This window comes from Schistocerca gregaria, chromosome 7, assembly GCF_023897955.1.
Source record: "Schistocerca gregaria isolate iqSchGreg1 chromosome 7, iqSchGreg1.2, whole genome shotgun sequence".
NCBI lineage: Eukaryota > Metazoa > Arthropoda > Insecta > Orthoptera > Acrididae > Schistocerca > Schistocerca gregaria.
Genome location: NC_064926.1, coordinates 194465514 through 194487004, shown reverse-complemented (window position 1 = coordinate 194487004; position 21491 = coordinate 194465514). Strand labels below are relative to the sequence as shown.

At 44.8% G+C, this 21491-nt stretch overlaps 1 protein-coding gene across 7 annotated transcripts in view; it reads right to left on the bottom strand.

Moving 5' to 3' along the window:
• The window catches only part of LOC126282049 (glycine receptor subunit alpha-3), a 692635-nt gene that overhangs the window by 334348 nt on the left and 336796 nt on the right, over positions 1-21491 (bottom strand). For 6 of the 7 annotated variants that reach the window (XM_049981474.1, XM_049981479.1, XM_049981476.1 and 3 more), the window contains exons 3-4: positions 19593-19666; positions 13621-13720 (exon numbers count right to left, since the gene is read on the bottom strand). In XM_049981474.1, coding sequence (XP_049837431.1) covers positions 13621-13720; positions 19593-19666 — 174 coding nt within the window. The remainder of the gene's footprint in view (positions 1-13620; positions 13721-19592; positions 19667-21491) is intronic. The other variant, XM_049981478.1, reaches the window with a different exon arrangement.

The following is a 21491-nucleotide window of genomic DNA, read 5'->3' as shown; positions in this document are numbered from 1 at the left end:
ACGCCAGAATGGCCATGACGAATACACGCTTCCAATGTGCGTTCACCGCGATGTCGCCAAACACGGATGCGACCATCATGATGCTGTAAACACAACCTGAATTCAACTGAAAAAATTACGTTTTGTCATTCGTGCACCATCGCAGGCGCTCCTGTCTATGATTCAGCGTCAAGGGTAACCGCAGCCATGGTCTACGAGCTGATAGTCCATCCTGCTGCAATGGTCGAACTGTTCGTGCAGATGGTTGTTGTCTTGCAAACGTCCCCATCTGTTGACTCAGAAATCGCGACGTGGCTGCACGATCCGTTACAGCTATGTGGATAAGATGCCTGTCATCTCGACTGCTAGCGATACGAGGCCGTCGGGATTCAGCACGGCGTTCCGTATTACCATCCTTAACCCACCGATTTCATATTCTGCTAACAGTCATTGGATCTCGTCCAACGCGATCAGCAATGTCACGATACGATAATCCGCAATCACGATAGGCTACAATCCGACCTTTATCAAAGTCGGAAACGTGATGGTACGCATTTCTCCTCCTTACCCGAGGCATCACAACAACGTTTCACCTGGCAACGCCGGTCAACTGCTGTTTGTGTACGAGAAATCGGTTGGAAACTTTCCTGATGTCAGCACGTTGTAGGAGTCGCCACCGGCGCCAACCTTGTGTGAATGCTCTGAAAAGATAATCATTTGCATATCACAGCATCTTCTTCCTGCCGCTTAAATTTCCTGTCTGTACCACATCATCTTCGTGGTGTAGCAATTTTAATGGCCAATAGTGTAACACTTCTTCTGCTTCAGTCACGTTTATAAGCAATATTTAGTTTGATATGATACATTTCGACGGTATGTTGCCATAATAAGGTGTCTATCTATTAATTGTAAGTTACTTTTTATGACTTTATTCCCATATGTGAGACATCTTTGTTATTTTGTGTGTGAATTTTACCATGAGCTACGATTCAATAACGTTTGTATTTCGACATTGTATATATTCAGTGAAATAACCTCTTAATGACGGTGACAGCTTGATACCAGAACACGTGGTGTCAGACTAAATGTTGTATATAAACGTAACTGGAGGAATAAAATCTGTTGCGCTGCAGGTTTCATCCACGTCCAATAAAAATGAATGAATTTAGGCTTCTGACTTCTTCCTGGAACCATACTGAAAGATCACCTTGTATTTGGATTTTCATGGAGGAGAAATAGTCGTAGGTCAATTTCAGATATTTCTGATCAATGACAAAGCTTACGCCTCAGATACGAAGGGCTTATGTTGCTGTTAAGTAGGGCCACTTTCAAAGAATGAGTGGTATCGTCGAATTTTCGACGGAAGGTGTAACTGCACGAGGTCTTCACAATAATGCTAAGCTGCGTTACTAGTAAGAAGCAATACGAGAAACACGATGGGAGTCATAACTGATGGTTTCAGACACTCTTCCTATCCCCCAACCCTGCTCCGTTAGATCACTCTCAGTCAGTACAATGTATAACAAAACAGCCGGCTGCTGTGGCCGAGCGGTTCTAGGCGCTTCAGTCTGGAACCGCGCTGCTGCTACGGTCACAGGTTCGATTCCCGCCTCGGGCACGGAGGTGTGTGATGTTTTTAGGTTAGTTAGGTTTAAGTAGTTCTAAGTCTAGGGGACTGATGACCTCCGATGTTGAGTCCCATAGTGCTTAGAGCCGCCTGAACACTTGATGTCTTAAACTGATGGCATTAACGCATTAGTACCGAACTGTTGAAGTTTCCCTCTGGTGCTAACTTGGTATCGTCAATGATATTGAATAAGGTAGGCAAAGAGCTTAGGTACTGTTGCGCCACTTGCCAAGTCCCGCGGTCCAGCCATGGCGTGCAATAAAATGCTTAAGTGCCAAGAGTGAACAGTGTATATTTTACAGTGTAGAAGATGTGGAATGTGTTGTTTTTCTTCATTCCGTATCCTAGTATAGGGAGGTTCTGTTTGTGATACGGCTCCTTGATGAACTCTGACCTTTCAGCTAACTGCATGCTAACTGTGACTGAGACAGGAGATTCCAGCCTGGGAATCTATGGGACTGGATTTTCAGTTCTAGTATTTGCCTTTCAACCACGGAAATCCACTGAAAAGCTTCGAGGAGATTGGAGCTATTTGTGTCTGGGACGGTACGTCCCAAACAGATGTCTAGAGAGTGTATGTGTATCTGTCAGCACGTGTATCAAAGTCTATAGCACTTCGTTTCCAAAACGTGTTCGAGAAAACTTACATATTAGGGACGGTATAGCCACCATTGTTGTGCCCCTCCCATCTCTTTCTTTCTCCTCTCCATCACAGCTTCGAATTTTACCATCCTATTTCTCTTCCTCTAACCTATCTACCTCTTATATATCTCTTTCACCCCATTCTATCGTCTTATGTCTCTGCTCGATGAGAATAACTCACAAGCTGCAAGAACATAACGAGAAAATTCCCAACTAACAATGGAACTGACATTCACAAAAGAAAAGTATGTTTACTTTCATATACATAGTCATTATTATTATTATTATTATTATTATTATTATTATCATTATCATTCTTGATTGTTATAATTATTTTTTATTGTTATAATTATCATTGTACTACTATTATAAGCTCTAATGTTTTTCTTTAACATCAATACTGCATAATACGTTATATGTCCTTAATGTTCTGAAGAAACTGTAACTTGTTCAATGAGTGTGCCTGGTTAGGTGTAAGAGAGGGCACGAAGGCCATAATCTTGCCAGGTAAAATAAATGCATGAATAAATAAATAAATAAATAAATAAAATGCAGCTACTTTTCTCTTTTTAAAACGGAAAACATAAATATTCAAATTAGTAGTATGTTGCCAGTTGAAGGAATGAATGGATGGCTATGAAGAACACATTTATGTGAAATTATTAATTAAAATGGTTTAACCTTGGGTTAAAAACTGTAACTAGACGCAATAATTGTAAAGTGCTAGAATAGCTGATCACCTCGCTAAACTGTCTTCTCCTCCCCTCCCCTCTCCCCCCCCCCCCCCAAAACCCTACTTTTACATCTGTCCAATTAAGTGCGACATCGATGGCACATCTATTTGCTTCAATAGTTATGTTGCAAAAATATGCAGGCAAGCTGCTACGTAAATCTGAGAACGATAAAGAGGGCGCCAGTTGTGGCCGTTGGGGATACCAGGTTTCCACTTCAATTCGGTGTTATTTGTGTGCATCTTGCCAACTGTATGAGGTACTTGCCTTGGTTTGTACAAGGAAACATTCGGGATGATTTCTTCAACTTGCCCCCGTTTGGGTTGGTCCACTTAGGCAGATGGTGGGAGAAGCCAACAACGAACAAATTTGAACCGAAGCTGTAAAGTCGCCAGCGCCTCGTTGTAAATGTGCAGTTACGAAGTCTTCTTCAGTCCTAGCAGCACCTATGAATAACTCAAACTCAAAAACATGATCACCACTTTAAAGCTGTTGTGGAGGCTTGTGTGTGTCAACGATCCACTGACTTGTGCAGCCGGGGACTAGGCTCCTGGTAGGGCTACCCATGACAGACTGTTTAGCTGGTGAGATTCCAGACGAAGTGTAGTTCCTCTAGGGGGATCCATTCTTGGGAGTGTGTGTGTGACAACCACATGATCCCTTAGCTGCGTCTGAAATTACTTCTCTTACTTGCGTCAGGCTTCTTCTGTTTCCTTTCCTATTGGCCTCCCTTATCCAACTCTTATCTTTTAGACCGCAGCGGTGTTAGGTTTCGAGACTCGCGGCTGTCGTCTATTTTCCTCTTACTGTCTACGTTCAGAAGAGGCAGGGCTGTGCGAGCAGCAGTGAAGGCAGCCCACGTAGGGAAAGGAGGTGTCGAAGGATAAAATCGTGGTTCAAAATGGGCCAAATGGCTCTGAGCACTATGGGACTTAACATCTGATGTCATTAGTCCCCTAGAACTTAGAACTACTTCAACCTAACTAACCTAAGGATATCACACACATCCATGCCCGAGGTAGGATTCGAACCTGCGGTCGTGCGGCTCCAGACTGAAGCGCGTAGAACCGCTTGGCCACAACGGCCGGCAACAAAACCCTGGTCCTCCAGTTTGAAGGTTCCTGGGTGAGATTAGCATCATGCCTAGGCAGTCTGTCTAGAGAAGCTGGCCACAGTATTCCACGCGGAAATATCCGCTACCAGAACGAGCGCGGAGAACAATTTGCGTAGGTGCTACAAGGATCGTAGCATTTACATGCATTCAGATAGCGAAAAAGCTCTGAAATCTCTGTCAGTCTCTGCAACGAAATCCAAGATCGTTGAAGAATGCCACTTAGCCCTTGGGAGGCTAGGGAAAGGGAACAGGCAAGCCTGCTGTGAGTCCCCGGTTACTCAGTAATTAGTAGCAACAAAAAATCTGATAGACAAGACAGGTGCGACGACTTCATTTATTCGACCGGAACCCGTCCTAACCATGACTAAGGCGATGGCGAGATCACAATTACGTACCTGAATGAGGAGGCAGTACGTCGAATGTTGGACTACGATCAAAAAACAAAAACATGGCTACCTGATTGCGCCGAAGCCATGCTTCAAGAGAAGTTCTCTACATCTACATCAAAATGTGTGTAAATTCCATAATTTCATAGGGACCAAACTGCTAAGGTCATCTGTCTCTAGACATATACACTACTTATACTAAGAACAACACAGACACCCATGCCTGAGGGAGGACTCGAACCTCCGGCGGGAGGGGCGGCGCAATCCGTGACATGGCGCCTCTAACCGCGCGGCCACACCGCGCGATACTTCTACACCAATACTGAAGAAGCCACATTATGGTGTGTGGTGGAGGGCACCCTGTGCCACTAGCGGTCTTTTTTTGTTGTTTTACTCACAATTACAGCGAGGGAGAAACAACTATCTACACTCATGCTCATAAATTAAGCATAATTGCAGTATGTGGTGCCACACAACGTGGCACTACACAAAACTAGCGCTAGTGGCAGAGGCAAATAGGGAACACACACGACACAGATCTGTAAGTCCACGGTATTGGTGATAAGTGGAGAAAACCGTCCCGAAACACATGTGCTACAAAACGCCCATATTTCCTGCGATGTACCCCGACATCAATATGGGATATGATCACCATGCACACGTACACAGGCCGCACAACGGGTTCGCATTTTCTGGTTCAGTTGGTCGAGCAGCTGCTGGGGTATAGCCTCCCATTCTTACACAACTGCCTGTTGGAGCTTCTGAAGTGTCCTAGGCGTTTGAAGATACGTCGACCGAGAGCATCCCAGACGTGCTCGATGGGGTTTAGGTCTGGAGAATAGATACTCCTCCACGATGGCAGCTTGGTAGGGCCGTGCGTTATCATCCATAAGGAGGAAGGTGGGACCCACTGCACCCCTGAAAAGGTGGACATTCTGGTGTAAAATGACGCCCCGATACACCTGATCTGTTACAGTTCCTCTGTCGAAGACATGCTGGGGAGTACGTGCACCAATCATAATACCACCCCACACCATCAAACCACAACCTCCATATGGGTCCCTTTCAAGGACATTAAGGGGCTGGTATCTGATTCCTGGTTCACGCCAGATGAATCACTGTTCAAACTATAACTGGAATCGTCCGTGAACATAACCTGGGACCACTGTTCCATTTACCATGTACTGTGTTTTTGACACAAGGCTTTGCGGGTTCTCCTATGACCAGGGGTCAGTGGAATGCACCTTGCAGGTTCTGGGCGAATAAACCATATCTGTTCAGTCGTCTGTAGATTGTGTGGCTGGAGATAATTGTTCAAGTGGCGGTAAGGTCTAGAGCAACGCTACCTGCAGTACTCCGTGGCCGTCTGCGGGAACTGATGGTGAGATGTCGGTCTTCTTGTGGTGTTGTGCACTGTGGACGTCCCGTACTGTAGCGCCTGGACACGTTTCCTGTCTACTGGAATCGATGCCGTAATCTTGAGATCACACTGTGGCACACGGAGGGTCCGTGCTACGACCTGCTGTGTTTGACCAGCCTCCAGTCGCCCTAGTATTCTACCCCTCATAACGTCATCAATATGTGTTCTTTGAGCCATTTTCAACACACAGTCGCCATTAGCATGTCTGAAAACGTCTGCACACTTACTCGCTGCACCGTACTCTGACTTGCACCAACACACCTCTGAGTATGTGGACTGCTGCCAGCGCCACCGTGCGACGACCGCAAGTCAAATGCACCGCATGGTCAGACCCCGAGGTGATTTAAACCCGTAAACCGCCCACCAGAGCGTTGTTTCACCATGTATCAGCATTATCCTTAATTTATGAGCATGAGTGTATAAACCTGCTTATGAGTGCTAATTTCTTGTATCTTACCTTCGTGGTCCTTACGCCAAATGGATGTTGGTGGCAGTACAATAGTTCTGCAGTTAGCTTCAAATGCCGGTTCTCTAAATTCCTAGAAAGGAAAGGGACTCTTTCTCCATGGATTTCTATTTGAGCTCGCGAAGCATCTTCGTAATTCTTGCGTGTTGTTCGAACCGAACGGTAACATATCTAACAGCCGCCTCTGAATTGCTTCAACGTCTTGACCCGTGCGCACTCCAAACACTCGAATAGTATTCAAGAACAGGTCGCACTAGAGTCTTATGTGCGGTCTCCTTTACTGATGAACCACACTTTCCCAAAATTCTCCCAATAAACCGTAGTCGACCAGTCTCCTTCCCTGCCACACTCCTCGCACGCACACGCTCGTACCATTTCGTATCGCTTTGGAACGTTTCGCCCAGACATTTAAATCACATGGGTATTTCAAGCAGCTCACTACTAATGATGTATTCGAATATTACGAGTTTGTTCTGTTCATCTGTATTAACTTACAATTTTCTACATTTAGAGATAGCTGCCATTCACCACACCAATCATAAATTTTGTCTTAGTCACATTGTATCCTCCGACAGTCACTCGACAATGACACCTTCCCGTTCGCCACAGCATCCTCAGCCAACAACCACAGACTGCGGCCAACACTGTCCACCACATCATTTATGTATACAAAAAATAACAGCGGTGTAACAAATGGCAGCCCTCTTAATATGCACACATCAAAAAAAGTTTCGCATCACTCCGATTCCCAGAACTCCTGAAGATAGACGTTGACCGTGAATACTGTGTCAAGGACACAGCCCCTTTGACTGTTCAGAGATGTCACTAAACCCACCCAGGCCGGCCGTTGTGGCCGAGCGGTTCTAGGCTCTTCAGTCTGGAACCGAGAGACCGCTACGGTCGCAGGTTCGAATCCTGCCTCGGGCATGGATGTGTGTGATGTCCTTAGGTTACTCAGGTTTAATTAATTCTACGTTCAAGAGGACTGATGACCTCAGTTGTTAAGTCCTATAGTGCTCAGAGCAATTTGAACCAGACCCGCCCAAAAATGTAAACAACCATGCACAAGCAGCGCCTATTAGACGGAGGGCATGCGACAGCCAATCAGTTCCAGTCATTTCACCAGGAAGAAAGTACATTGCTCTTGTTGTCTGTAGTTCAACCATGCCTAGACGGTCAATACCGCAGTTCGATCGCGTCCGTATTGTTACTTTGTGCCAGGAAGGGCTCTCAAGAAGGGAAGTGTCCAGGCGTCTCGCAGTGTGCCAAAGCGATGTGGTTCAGACATGGAGGAGATAAGCGAGACACGAACTGTCGATGACATGCCTCGCTCAGGCCGTCCAAGGGCTACTACTAGAGTGGCTGACCGCTGTCTACGAATTATGGCTCGGAGGAACCCTGACAGCAACGCCATCATGTTGAATAATGCTTTTCGTGCAGCCACAGGGCGTCGTGTTACGACTCAACTGTGCGCAATAGGCTACATGACGCGCAACTTCATTCCCGACGTCCATGGCGACGTCTATCTTTGCAACCACGACACCATGCAGCGCGGTACACATGGGCCCAAAAACATTCCGAATGGACCGCTCAGGATTGGCACCATGTTCTGTTCATCGATGGGTGTCGCATATGCCTTCAAACAGACAATCGTTGGAGACGTGATTGAAGGCAACCCGGTCAGGCTGAACGCCTTAGACACACTGTCCAACGAGTGCACCAAGGTGGAGGTTCTCTGCTGCTTTAGGGTGGCATTATTTGGGACCGACGTACGCCGGTGATAGTCATGGAAGGCGCCGTAACGGCTGTACGAAACGTGAATGCCATCTCCGACCGATAGTGCAGCCATATAGGCAGCATAGTGGCGAGGCATTCGTCTCCATACACGACAATGCCCGCCGCCATCATGCACATCTTGTGAATGACTTCTTTCAGGATAAGGACATCGCTCGACTGGAATGGCCAGCATGTTGTCCAGACTTTAACCGAGGTATGTTCGATAGAAAAAGGCTGTTTATGGGCGACGTGAACCACCAACCACTCTGAGGGATCTACACTGAAACGCCGTTGAGGAGTGGGACAATCTGGTCCAACAGTGTCTTGATGAACTTGTGGACAGTATGCCACGACGAATACAGGCATGCATCAATGCAAGAGGTCGTGCTACTGGGTATTAGAGATACCACCACCTCTGAAGGTGTCACTGCTTGGTGGTATAACATGCAATGTGTGGTTTTCATGAGCAATAAAAAGGGCGGAAATGATGTTTATGTTGATCTCTATTCCAATTTTTTCTACAGGTTCCGGATCTGTCGGAACTCTGGTGATGCAAAACTTTTTTTGATGTGTGTAGATACACTATGTGATCAAAAGTATCCGCACACCCCTAAACACATACGATTTCATATTAGGTGTATTGTGCTGCCACCTACTGCCAGGTACTCCATATTAGTGACCTCAGTATTAATGAGACTTCATAAGAAAGCAGAGTGAGTCGCTTCGCGGAACTCACGGACTTCGAACGTGGTCAGATGTGTCATACGTCTATACGCGAGATTTCCACTCTCCTAAACATCTCTAAGGCCACTGTTTCCGATGTGATAGTGAATTGGAAACGTGAAGGGACACTTATAGCACAAAAGCGTACAGGCCGACCTCGTCTGTTGACTGACAGAGACCACCGACAATTGAAGAGGGTCGTAATGTGTAATAGGCAGACATCTATCCAGACCATCACACAGGAATTCCAAACTGCATCAGTACCCACTGAAAGTACTATGACAGTACGATTGAACAGTGGAAAAACATTGTGTGGAGTGACGAATCACGGTACACAATGTGGCGATCCGATGGCAGGGTGTGGGTAAGGCGAATGCCCGGTGAACGTCATATGCCAGCGCGTGTAGTGCCAACAGTAAAATTAAGAGGCGGTGGTGTTATGGTGTTTTTCATCGATGGGGCTTGCACTTGCGTGGCACTATCACAGCAGAGGCTTACATTGATGTTTTAAACACTTTCTTGCTTACCACTGTTGAAGAGCAATTCGGGGATGGCGACTGCATCTTTCAACACGATCGAGCACCTGTTCATAATGCACGATCTGTGGCGAAGTGGTTACACGACAGTAACATCTCTGCAATGGACTGGCCTGCAAAGATTCCGGACATAAATCCTAGAGAACATCTTTGGGATGTTTTGGAACGCCGACTTCGTGCCGGGCCTCACCGACCGCCATCGATACCTCTTCTCAATGCAGCACTCCGTGAAGAATGAGCTGCCATTCCCCAAGAAACCTTCCAGCAACTGATTGAACGTATGCTTGCGAGAGTCAAGCTGTCATCAAGGCTAAGGTTGGGCCAACACCATATTGAATTCCAGCATTACCGACTTGTAAGTCTTTTCAGCCTGTTGTCCAGATTCTTGTGATGACATATAGGACAATACCTATAATGCAGAGAAAGCACGGTATGTTGATTACAATGTTAGTGGCGAGCCCTTCGCATCGTTTAAGTACTCAGAGGTAATACCAATAAGCGATAATAAATTAGACGAGCATTTAAAATCCGGTTTACGGAAGGAAATTGCAAGCTTACAGTCTTCATCAAATAGTGGTCGCAAAAGACATTCCTTCATCATTTGGTGTGTCTCTGTAATGGTTTTCTTGAGTTTCATGCATAATGCAATGCAGAAGCGTTGCTTCTCTAACTCTTCCATCTCAAAATTCGTCAACTGTACTACACAGCGTTCTACTTATTACAGCAATGAAAAATAATTGACAAACATACAACAATGAAACTTCCGGCAGTTACACACTAAACACAGGCGTGTTGAGGGATGCCAACTGCATTTCGCTCCAAAAAACCATTGGCGCGAAATTACGAATGTTCCGGATTTTTTTTTGAACAGACCTTGTATTGCACTGTGCAGAAACACGCATCCGGACCTCCAAGCTCGGAACATTCCCTAACCAACCTCGCCACACAAAACGCTAAACAAATTGAGTTGATCTCACGCGGCACCCTATGCATTGCAATGCCCTCTTAACCCTCGACCGGATGGGCCTATGTTCGAGGGTTGGAACTTAAGTAGTGCCAACTGTTTATTCACTAACGATACAAAAGAGTTACATGTTTGCACCTGTTCCGAAGATGAAGGAACCACTTCGTGGCATTCGCTTCAGAACTGTTCCAGAGATTCGACAGGCAGTAGACCTCTCCATTCGCACCATCAACAGAACAGGATCTGCTTAAGTTATACTACGCCTTCCACATCACTGGCAACGGGCTCTACACAACGCTGGTGACTACTTTGAAGGACAGTAACAGGTGCAAATATGTAACTATTTTGTATCGTTTGTGAATATATAGTTGTCACTATTTTAGTTCCAACCCACGTATAATGTGCACGATATATAAATAAATTTGTTTTGCACCGCTCCATTGTTGTTTCACAATTGCGAGCCAATGCCTGTCCTTTCATTTTTGCTTCAGCTAGCAGAGCGATAAATTATGTTGTCATACGTTCAAGTGAGCGTTAGTAACATAAAATAAAAAGCGAGTTAGGTGAGAGAAAAATTGCTATCCGTGCAAGGAAATTAAGCAGATTATGAACTAGCAGCACAATCCTACAGTTAGCCAGTTGTGCAGAGATAATTATCAATGAAACAAGCAGGTGGCTGGGATCTGACGCAACAGCGCTGTTTCACGCTTCGAGTGGGTCATTACTGTGGCGTAACACCTGTTCGTGGCAACAACGTGACATAATGGAAGTTTATTACATTATTGTTTAATGAAACAGTGCTGTAAAAATTGGTCAATAGATGGCGCCGTATGTGTCAGAATACGTAAATGAAAACACCTGTCAAGCGCACGACCCACTGAAGTTGTTATAAACACCCTGGATACATGGCTTTTCCTCCTTTCGCGTCTGCGACGTTCGCCATGACGGTCTCAATGCAGGATCGCGCTCTCCTTGTAAAGCTGTATTACAAGAGTGATGACTGTGCACACGTCACTCTGCAGAAGTTCCGAACGCTGAAGGGTTTCAAAAAAAAGGCGTTGGCCCGGTGACTGCCGTGGGTGTGGAGAATATGATTCGGAAATTCGAAAAGACGGATTCTTTTGGTGTGCAAACAGGTAGAGGGAGGAAAAGAATTGATTCGACGTCAGTGGAAGCAGTGGCCACAGCAATGCAGAAGGAGACGGGTGGTGGTGTGCGAACGTGTAGTGCACGGAGAATTGCCCGAATATTGGACATATCCGTGAGAACGGTGTGTAAAATTCTACAAAACATCCTTCTTTGTTACCCATTCAAAATGACACATGTGCACGAGTTGCTTCCTGTTGATCTACTAGCAAGAGAGACCTTTGCTTTAGAATATCTTGCTCGCATGGAATTGGACAATGACTGGCCGTGGAAAATTTTGTGGACAGACGAAGCCCACTTCCATCTGACAGGTTATGTCAATACACAGAATTGTCGAATATGGGCAACGGAAAATCCACATGCCAATCAACCAGAACCACTTCATCCTGAAAAGGTCACTGTGTGGTGCGGGTTTACGGCATCATTTATCATAGGGCCATATTTTTTCGAAGAGACAGGTGCTTCCGGTCCTGTTACCTTCACTGGTAAGCGCTATGAGTGTCTTTTGCGCAACCACGTCAACCCCGTCATTTTTATGCAAGATGGCGCAACTGGACAAATTGCAAATCCAGTTAACCATCTGCTGAAGCGCCATTTCGGAAATGCTAGAATATCAGCCGCCATTTCCCTACGGCCTGTCCGTTCCAATCACCTGGTCTTGATCCGTGTGACTTCTGGCCGTGTTCAGTGTTCTGATTGCAAACTTAGCTGCATTGAAGGGACGCATTGCGCAACACATTCTAAACGTGACCCCGGAAACACTCCGATCAGTTGTGGAACATGCTGTTTCTCGATTTCAACTTTTTTCAGAAAACGGTGGACAGCTTATTGAACATGTTTTGCACCAGTCACACGGAAATTAATAATCCGATTTGATTTTGACTGATGCTCTTTATGCGGTTTTTGGCCTCAGGACAATTAAAAACCGATTTCTCGCATCCGATGTGATATGACGTTGCCGTTGTGGATGGGCTTACGTACTAACAGTACCGCACCTGCACACCCAGGCACAGTGGGTAGTATAGTTCGTTTAACGTCAAACGTACACCTTAAGCATTGTTGTACATTGTTGTATGATTCATTTGTCATTTGTAGTCTCTCTACTCTCCGCCCGATCAGACCATGAAGGTCCAACGGTACCGACCGGCCGCCGTTCCATCCTTAGCCCACAGGCATTACTGGATGTGGAAATGGAGGGGCATGTGGTCAACACACCGCTTTTCTGGCCGTTGTCAGTTTTCGTGACCGGAGCCGCTACTTCCCAATCAAGTAGCTCCTCAGTTTGTCTCACAAGGGCTGAGTGCAGCCCGTTTGCCAACAGCGCTGACCAGACCGGATGGTCACCCATCCAAATGCTTGCCCAGCTCAACAGCGCTCAACATCGGTGATCTGACGGGAACCGATGTTACCACTGCGGCAAGGCCTTTGGCTCATTTGTAATCGACCGCTATTAAATTATGATGCTTACAGTGCCATCTATTGCTACATTTTGTAACTATCTATTTTTCTTCTGTCATATGTTTTCCCCTTCTCTGATAATATTCCGTTGCAGTTTGACGTCATTCTGATAGTGGTGTTATTTTTACAGCGGTTTGAAAGTTTAATTATAATCACCCTGTATATTTGACTTCTTGGCTAGGAAAAACGTATTTATTGACAAAGTGAGCCTATAAAGGTTCGGTTTTTGACCAACTGAGATACGGAACCCTATTAAGCGATATATGCAAAGGTACTTTTAACTTCCGTTCGGACACACGGGCGTATACTTAGTAGCCAATATAAATATCGATACACACAGAAAGGTTCAAAAATGATTCAAATGGCTCTGAGCACTATGGGACTTAACTTCTATGGTCATCAGTCCCCTAGAACGTAGAACTACTTAAACCTAACTAACCTAAGAACATCACACACATCCATGCCCGAGGCAGGATTCGAACCTGCGACCGTAGCGGTCCCGCGGTTCCAGACTGTAGCGCCTAGAACCGCTCGGCCACTCCGGCCGGCCACACAGAAAGGCAAAAATATACTACGAAGAAACGGAAGTGCTGACCAATAGGCACCTTTCAAGATTTAGTAGCTGCTATACGCAGACTGAAAAAATGCTTACCGAAAATCCATGTCTTCGACGTTTATAGAGTTGATATCTACTACGTAAATGCTGAATTCCACACTGACAGGTTGGCCTTTGCGTGAAGGCGGACGGATCTCTGAAACAGACGAACAAAGTTTCCCTTGAGAAAACTTATAAGCATATCAAATTGTGTATGCTATTCACATAAATCAAGCTGGGGAAATTGTAATCATCTCTAAATCAGGACGAGAAAATGAAACTCGTGACGGGTAAGGATTTGCATTTCTGGCCTCCTTGAACCACGACTGACCATCACTGCCTGTCGAAGGAGCTTAGGTGTGAGCCTAGACTTCGTGTTATCTTTTCAAGTTTTCACAATCTTTGAATAAAAATCAGCAGCAATGGCGACCGAAGACTTCCAGCATAAGAGTCAACCTCATTATGCCGAGGGCGTTGTCAAAAAAGGCGGAGGAGCAAACAGGGTACGACAACTTCTCACCCTTCGAGCAGGAAGAAACAGATGTTACAATTACAGGAGAATGTGGGCTTGGTAGAAAGAATGAGAAAGGACCTAGACTAATTGAGTTGTGCAATAAATTTAGGTTCGTAATAGCGAATACATTGCTCAAAAATCACAAGAGGAGGAAGTATACTTGGAAATGGCCTGAATATACTGGAAGGTTCCAGCTGGATTACAGAATGATGAGACAGAGATTCCGAAATGAGATATTCGATGGTAAGTCGTATCCAGGGGGAGATACAGACTCCTATCACAATTTAGTAACGATGAAAAGCAGACTGAGACCGAGAGAGTCCGCAAGAATTATTGTGGAACGAGTTCGGATACTGAAGTACTGAGGTACGCTGAGATGCATTTCAAGTTACCTAAATCACTAGATACTCCGACAACGAATACCACAGAAGGTAGTTCAGTTTATGATGACTAGACATCGCTAAAAATGGCAATCACGGTAGTTGGACAAAAAAACATAGTAGGTAGGTAAGTGGTAATAAATCTTGGCAAACAGAAGAAATACTTAAACTGATCGTCAAAAGGACGAGGCACAAAAATGTTCAGGGGAAAACAATAATCACGTAAATGAAATAGGAAATGCAGAAAGACAAGGCGTAATGGTTGCTGGAAAAATGTGAAGAAGCTGGAAAGAAAATGGTATCAGAAGGACTCATTCAATATGTAGAAAAGTTACAATAACCTTCGGTGAATTTAAAAGCAAGGAAGTGAACATTAAGAGGGCAACGGGAATTCCCCTGTTAAACGGACGGGAGAGAGCGGATAGGTGGAAAGAGTACATTGAAGGTTCCTACGGCGTGGAAAGGGGGGAAGGGGGAGGGGGGGGGGGGGAGGAAGAAGTGGGATAGAACATTCCGATGATGTGATAGAAGAAGAAATGGGAATTGATATGGAAGACATAGGAGATTTATTATCAGAGTCAGATTTCAATAAAGCTTTGGAAGACTTTCGATTAAATATGGCAGAAGTTATAGATAATAACCCTCCAAAATTACGACTATTTAACTTGGTGTGTAGAATCTATGAGACTGGAGACAGACAATCAGACGTTTGGAAAAATACCATCTACACTGTCCCAAAGTTGGTAAGTGCAGATGAACACCATCCGAACCGGCTTGAAGGCCCAACGGTACCGACCGGCCGCCGTGACATCCTCACCCCTTAGGTGTCACCGCATGCGGATATGGAGCGACATGTGGTCAGCACACTGCTCTCTCGTCCGTTGTCAGTTTCCGTGACAGGATCCGCTACTTCTCAGTCAAGTAGCTCCTCAATTGGCATCACAAGGGCTAAATGCACCCCCTTTGCCAAAGGCTCTCGGCAGACTCGGCCAGTGACTCATCCAAGTGCTAGCCAAGCTCGACAGACCTTAACTTCGGTGATCTGACGGGAGCCTGTGGTACCACTGCGACAAAGCCGTAGCCACTGCAGATCGGTTCGAAAAATATCGCACAGTCGCTTAACTCTTCAGCCAACCATGTCGCTAACACTAATAATATTCAGAAGAATGGTACAGAAAACTGAGGAGCTGTTAGATGGAGATCAGTCCTGGCGTTGCGCTTAATGACGGAGACACGTTCATTGCATTTGTCGACTTATAAAAAGAGATGGACAATGTAAAATGGTGCAAGATACTCTAAATTCTGAGAAAAATCGTAGTAAGTTATGGAGAAAAACAGGTAATATACTGTACAATAGCAAATGAAAACTGCTCCCATCACTGCACAAAAAATGGTGAATGTAACCCGGGCAGGATAAGGGATCTAAAACAAGGGAACAATTTTTCGACTCAACTGGAAGCTTCAAAAACATTTAAATACGAGTTATGTTCACAAAGTAATTTCCTTTTGGTTACATAAAACAAACGTGTACAGATACAGAAAAAATATTTATTGTACAAAAATCTACAACTGCTAAATTGCTTTTTTACATAGCTTCCGAAATTTTGTAGGCATTTGTCATAGCGTGGCACAAGTTTTTGTATTCCTTCATCATAGAAAGTTGGCGCCTGTGTATTCAACCATGTGGTAACATATTCTCTTAGCTCGTCATCATCGTTGAACTTTTGACCACCAAGGATAGATTTAAGGTGTAAGAAGAAATGAAACTCGCTAGGAGCGAGGTCCAGGCTGTACGGAGGATCAAACGCTTCCCCGTGAAATTCCCTTAAGAGTTGTCTTGTCACATTCGCCGTGTGAGGTAGGGCATTATCGTGGAAAAAAGCAACACCTTTTGACAGTAATCATCGGCGCTTGTTCTGTATTGTGCGGCGCAATTTCTTAATGGTCTCGCAGTAACGATGTGCCTGGATTGTTTGGCCTCGTGGTAAGAAATCAATAAGCAATATAAAAATAAAAACTGTGCACATGACTTTTCGAGGGGTCAAGATTTGCTTAGGCTTAACCTTCGCCGTCCGGTGTGGCCGAGCGGTACTAGGCGCTTCAGTCTGGAACCGCGCGACCCCTACGGTCGCAGGTTCGAATGTGATGTCCTTAGGTTAGCTAGGTTTAAGTAGTTATAAGTTCTACGGGACTGATGACTTCAGATGTTAAGTCCCATAGTACTCAGAGCTATTCGAATCATTTCTGAAGCTTAACCTTCGTTGGGGATGAAGTGTGCCTCCATTCCACTGATTGCTGTTTTGTTTCAGGGGTGTTGTATGATACCCAAGTTTCATACCCCGTGACTATCCAAGAAAGGAAACCATTGCCTTCTTCATTGCAACGTGTCGTAAACTGAAGTGCACTGCCCATCCGTTGTTTTTGTGTTGTTCAGAAAGAATTTTGGGTACCCAACGTGAGCAAAGTTATCGAAATTTCAGTTTTTCAGTAACAATGTCATGAATTAGTTATCGTGCGATTTGCGGAACTTCCATAGGAAGGGCACTAAGTGTAAACTTACGGTTGTGCTTAGCCTTCTCTTCAGTTGTGTGAACCAGTTCATCAGTAACCACAGACGGGCGTCCACTTCGTTCTTCATCGTGCACTTGATCACGTCCTTCATTGAGCAGTCTGACTCATCTTCTAACCATTGAATCACTCATAGGATTTTGTCCGTAAATCTCGCAGATTTGCCGATGAATTTCCTTTGGTTTAACTTTCTTTGCATTTAGGAAACGCATCACAGATCTGATTTCACACGTGGCGGCATTTGCAATTACGGCTGACATTATAAAGAAGCACTAAAAAGCACACGTCGGCAGCAGAGATCTGAAAATGGTGTACATGTCTTCTCCTTGAGTCAAAGTAACTGCCGCGCATGCTCGGAACTGCGATCGTAGCGCTGCCGCGGATAGAAACGGAACTTATTTTATGGACGACCCTCGTAAAAAGCATTGATATATCCTCGCTTTTATTACTTGCTGGTATTAGCACCCATGTCGTGTAATATAATGCATCGTGTCAAGTAAAAAAACGTCGATAAATGATGTCACATTATGTACACTGAAGGTGGAGGGCTTAGAAAGGAAAGCAACTGATGATATCAGCTGCATCGGGACTTTATGCGGGATTGGCGGTGACGAGTAAAAATGCTTGTCGTACCGGAACTCAAATGTGGGATCTCGGACGTACTAGGCGGCTATATGAACCACTGCGCCGCGCGGACACAGAGTACATCGCAAATGCGCGGACTATCTCGGCAAGCTCCCCAGCCGACTTACATTCCCTTCTAGCGTCACCATTGATCCACAGTTGTCGCCCATGTCCTTCCTGCTCCTTAATTTTAGATTCCCGCTGGGTGTCGAGCGTAAGTGTGCATCTAGCCCTGATGATTATTGAGTCACAGCAAATCGAGGCGTATCCATTATATGAATGCGTAATGTCCGTTCTTTCGAACATGAATCTTGTCGCCTGGGACATGAGTGTACATTTTGCTACCTCGTTAGGTTGTGTTTCGAAACCCTTTTCCTTATTTACGAATTGTTAGGACTGCGATTGTTATGCCAGAGCCAAGGTAGCCCCTGAGGGCCGGCAACCCATATTACACCAGAGAGGACGAGGTTGTCTATGTACAAGACATACCAAAGGCACTATGGTAAACACCGGCTATTTACATACAAGATAATGGAAACAGACATTCCGAACACTGCTTCCTGCAGGGGGAGCTCCAGCCACGGCCTGCAGGAAGTATCACTACGCCAAAATCTCATTGGCTGGAGACATCTATTTAGGGGCTAGAACCAGCTCCGAAGTTCAGTTCACTCCGGATGCCTACCTCGTGACTTCGACCGCTGAAGATTACGTCTTCGTCTCTGAATTGGACTCTACTAGTGCCCGTGTGTTACCGCGAACATTTGTGGAAAATTAGAAGTGAACTTTTGTTTGCCTCAATTAGGAGACTTTTACTGGCATCGTTATTGTTACCTTTCTTTTGTTGTTCAGACATCAACCTTGTAAATGTACATAAATAAAAGATGTAGTTTTCTGAAAAAATTGCGAATTGTCAGTCACAACAACGATCCTGCTGTCGTAGTGATTAAAGCGGTCAGATTGCATATTCACTCAACCATGTAAATATCACCTGGAGATTGCAGACCGCCTTCAGAGTACAAAAGGTATACCTCTTTTCCTCCTTTGGCCTTGAAACTACTGAACGATGCAATTATGTAACAACGGTAAGGGTTTCTGTTGAAGCCTGTTCAGCGTTGAACGATTTCAATTCTAGCTTTGATAAAGATGAAATAATGACCAGGTTTTAAGTAGAAGACCTGCAGAAGACCACGCATTTTAAGTACCTAGGGTCTGTCGTCACCTCAGACTGCGACACCTCTTGATACTCGGATTAGGGTGAATGCAGCTTGGCTCATGTGGAGACAGGTCACTAGAGTCCACTGCGATAAAAAGATGCCTCAGTATCTAAAGGCAAAAGTATATAAGGCCACGGTAGGTCAGGCAGCAATGTATGGGACTGAGTTTCGCTCTATGACGAAACAACTGGAGCACATGTTACACACCGTGGAGATGGAGATGCTTCGATGGTCCATGGGGCTGACATGATGTGACCACGTAAAACGCACAGGCGCCCGGCATAGGTTTGGTGTCGCGCCGATCACCGACAAAATGAGGGAAGGCCGTCTCCGCTCGTACAGCCACGTCATGAGAAAGCAAGACAACTAAGTCGCAAAAACAGCGCTCCACATCAACCTAGGAGGAACAAGACCACGAGGAAGACCGGCAAAGGGATGGACCGACAACGTCAGGGGAGACATGTACGTTGTTGGCTTAAGACCAGAAGATGTCAACGATAAGGAGAAACGCAGGAGATGTAGCAAAACAGCAGATGCCGCAAGTCGGGATTAATGCTTGGAAAGAGAGAGAATCACCAGGTTTTAACAACAGTAAACGGAGTTTTTTAAAGTTTCCTAATGTTATAAAGGGTTAGGCGCATTTTCCTTGAGATATCTCCTTTGTCGCTGTTTGTAGCGATTGGCTGAACAACTTTCTCTTCGGCTTAGAGCAGTATGAGAGCCACTCACCTTTGACGTAGTCCTCCGGCAGGACGACCCTCGGCTTGATAGTGTAGTTCTTCACACCACCCGTGCACCTCACACTGAAACAGTGCAAGAAACACCAAACTACAGTCTAATACACTACACACTCCATTGCAGCCATAATCCAACAGCTTCCTTAAACATCAAAAATTTGACTAAAATACACCATTCGAAATTCTGAGGCTATCATCGGTACAATACAAGAAGCGAAAGATTATATATAACTTGTACAGAAACCAAGACTGTATTTCAAGGACATGAAAGAGACACAGTAATTGTGAAGGGAAGGGGAAGAGACTATTTTTAATCTGTAATTCTGAGCAAGCGTCGTTATTAATAAAATTCTCGAGCTTTCGACAGCGGTCCCAATACTCGTATTTCGGAGTAAAACTACTGATTCTCTGATAATAACTAAAGATAGGATTACAAGGTGCAGAACCTTTCAAAAAGATAGCTATTTTCACACAGATAGGAGAATATATGTTTTTGGGAACATGAATAAGTAGTTTGTTGCACTTTTCTGACTATTTGTGAGATAACTATATTTTGTACTTTTCCTCTCCTGCTCAACGTTGTTTTTTTTTTTTTTTTTTTTTTTTTTTTTTTTTTTTTTTTTTTTGCGGGCGGGGCGGATGGGGTTGTAGGAGACCAGACAGCGAGATCATCGGTCTCATCGGATTAGGGAAAGATGGGGAAGGAAGTCGGCTGTGCCCTTTTCAAAGGAACCATCCCAGCATTTGCCTGAGGAGATTTAGGGAAACCAGGGAAAAAACTAAATCAGGATGGCCGGACGCGGGATTGAACCGTCGTCCTCGCTCGGTGCTCAACGCTTAAGCATCTTCTCCCCAATCCCCCATTTTTATCTGTGGTTTTAGTAGCTTAGACAGAATCTTTTTTTTTCTTTTCTTGAACGTGATTTATATTTTATTTAAGCAGAATCCACAATGGTCAATAAATATGAAAATATAGTTTATGGAGAACGCCGGTAATCATCCATACCCCCAGCAACAATGGACAACCTTAGCAAAAATAGTCAGACTCACCAACAATGGTCAACCTGCCGCTGGGAAATCAAAAAAATTTAAACAATGATGTTGCAACAGTAGAAACCTAAATCGGTTTGACCTGGCATAAATTTAACGGGTCCTATCTATCGACTGTGTTTTCTCTTGTTGTCCTTGTTAGTATTTTACCAGAACGGATTTTTCACAACAAAATCATGTCGTAGGTTAAGAAAGAGAAGTTGTCTGCACTTTCACAAGAAACCAAGATTTAGTTTGTCGAAACTGATGGCATCATTCTGCTATGTGCCGTCTGCGATGTAAATTTTGTAATAGATGACAAGAATAAAAGAAACAGAATAAACCAGCACATGCAGAACAACAAATTTTTAAAGTACGTTGAACTTCGCAAGCCGAAACCTATGTAACAATTCTGATACACGCCTTCACTTCAGAATCTGGAAAGCAGCGCTCATTGAATGAGTTTAGTGCGGATCTTGCTATTGCATTAATCCAGACAGGAATTCCAGACCATAAGATAAAGAATCCTGCGTTCAAATCATACTCACAAAGATCAAAACCGGATGAGAGCTCTCTGATAAAATGTGGCGTACACCCGCTTTATCAGAACGCTTTAGAGAAAATGAAAGGGGCGGTCGGTGAACATGAAATGGGAATGGTTTTAGGTGAAAATACTGATGAGCTGCAAAGATATACTTTGAATACGTCGGTGTTTCCATTGTTTGGTGAATGGGCAAATGTTTCTAAAATGTACCAACTCAAGAAGACAGATGCCTGCACAGTAATGCAATCATTCAACGACTAATGTATGAACCTGCGACCAGCGGCTGTACAGTACGAAAAAGTCAGCTGTCTGTGGAAT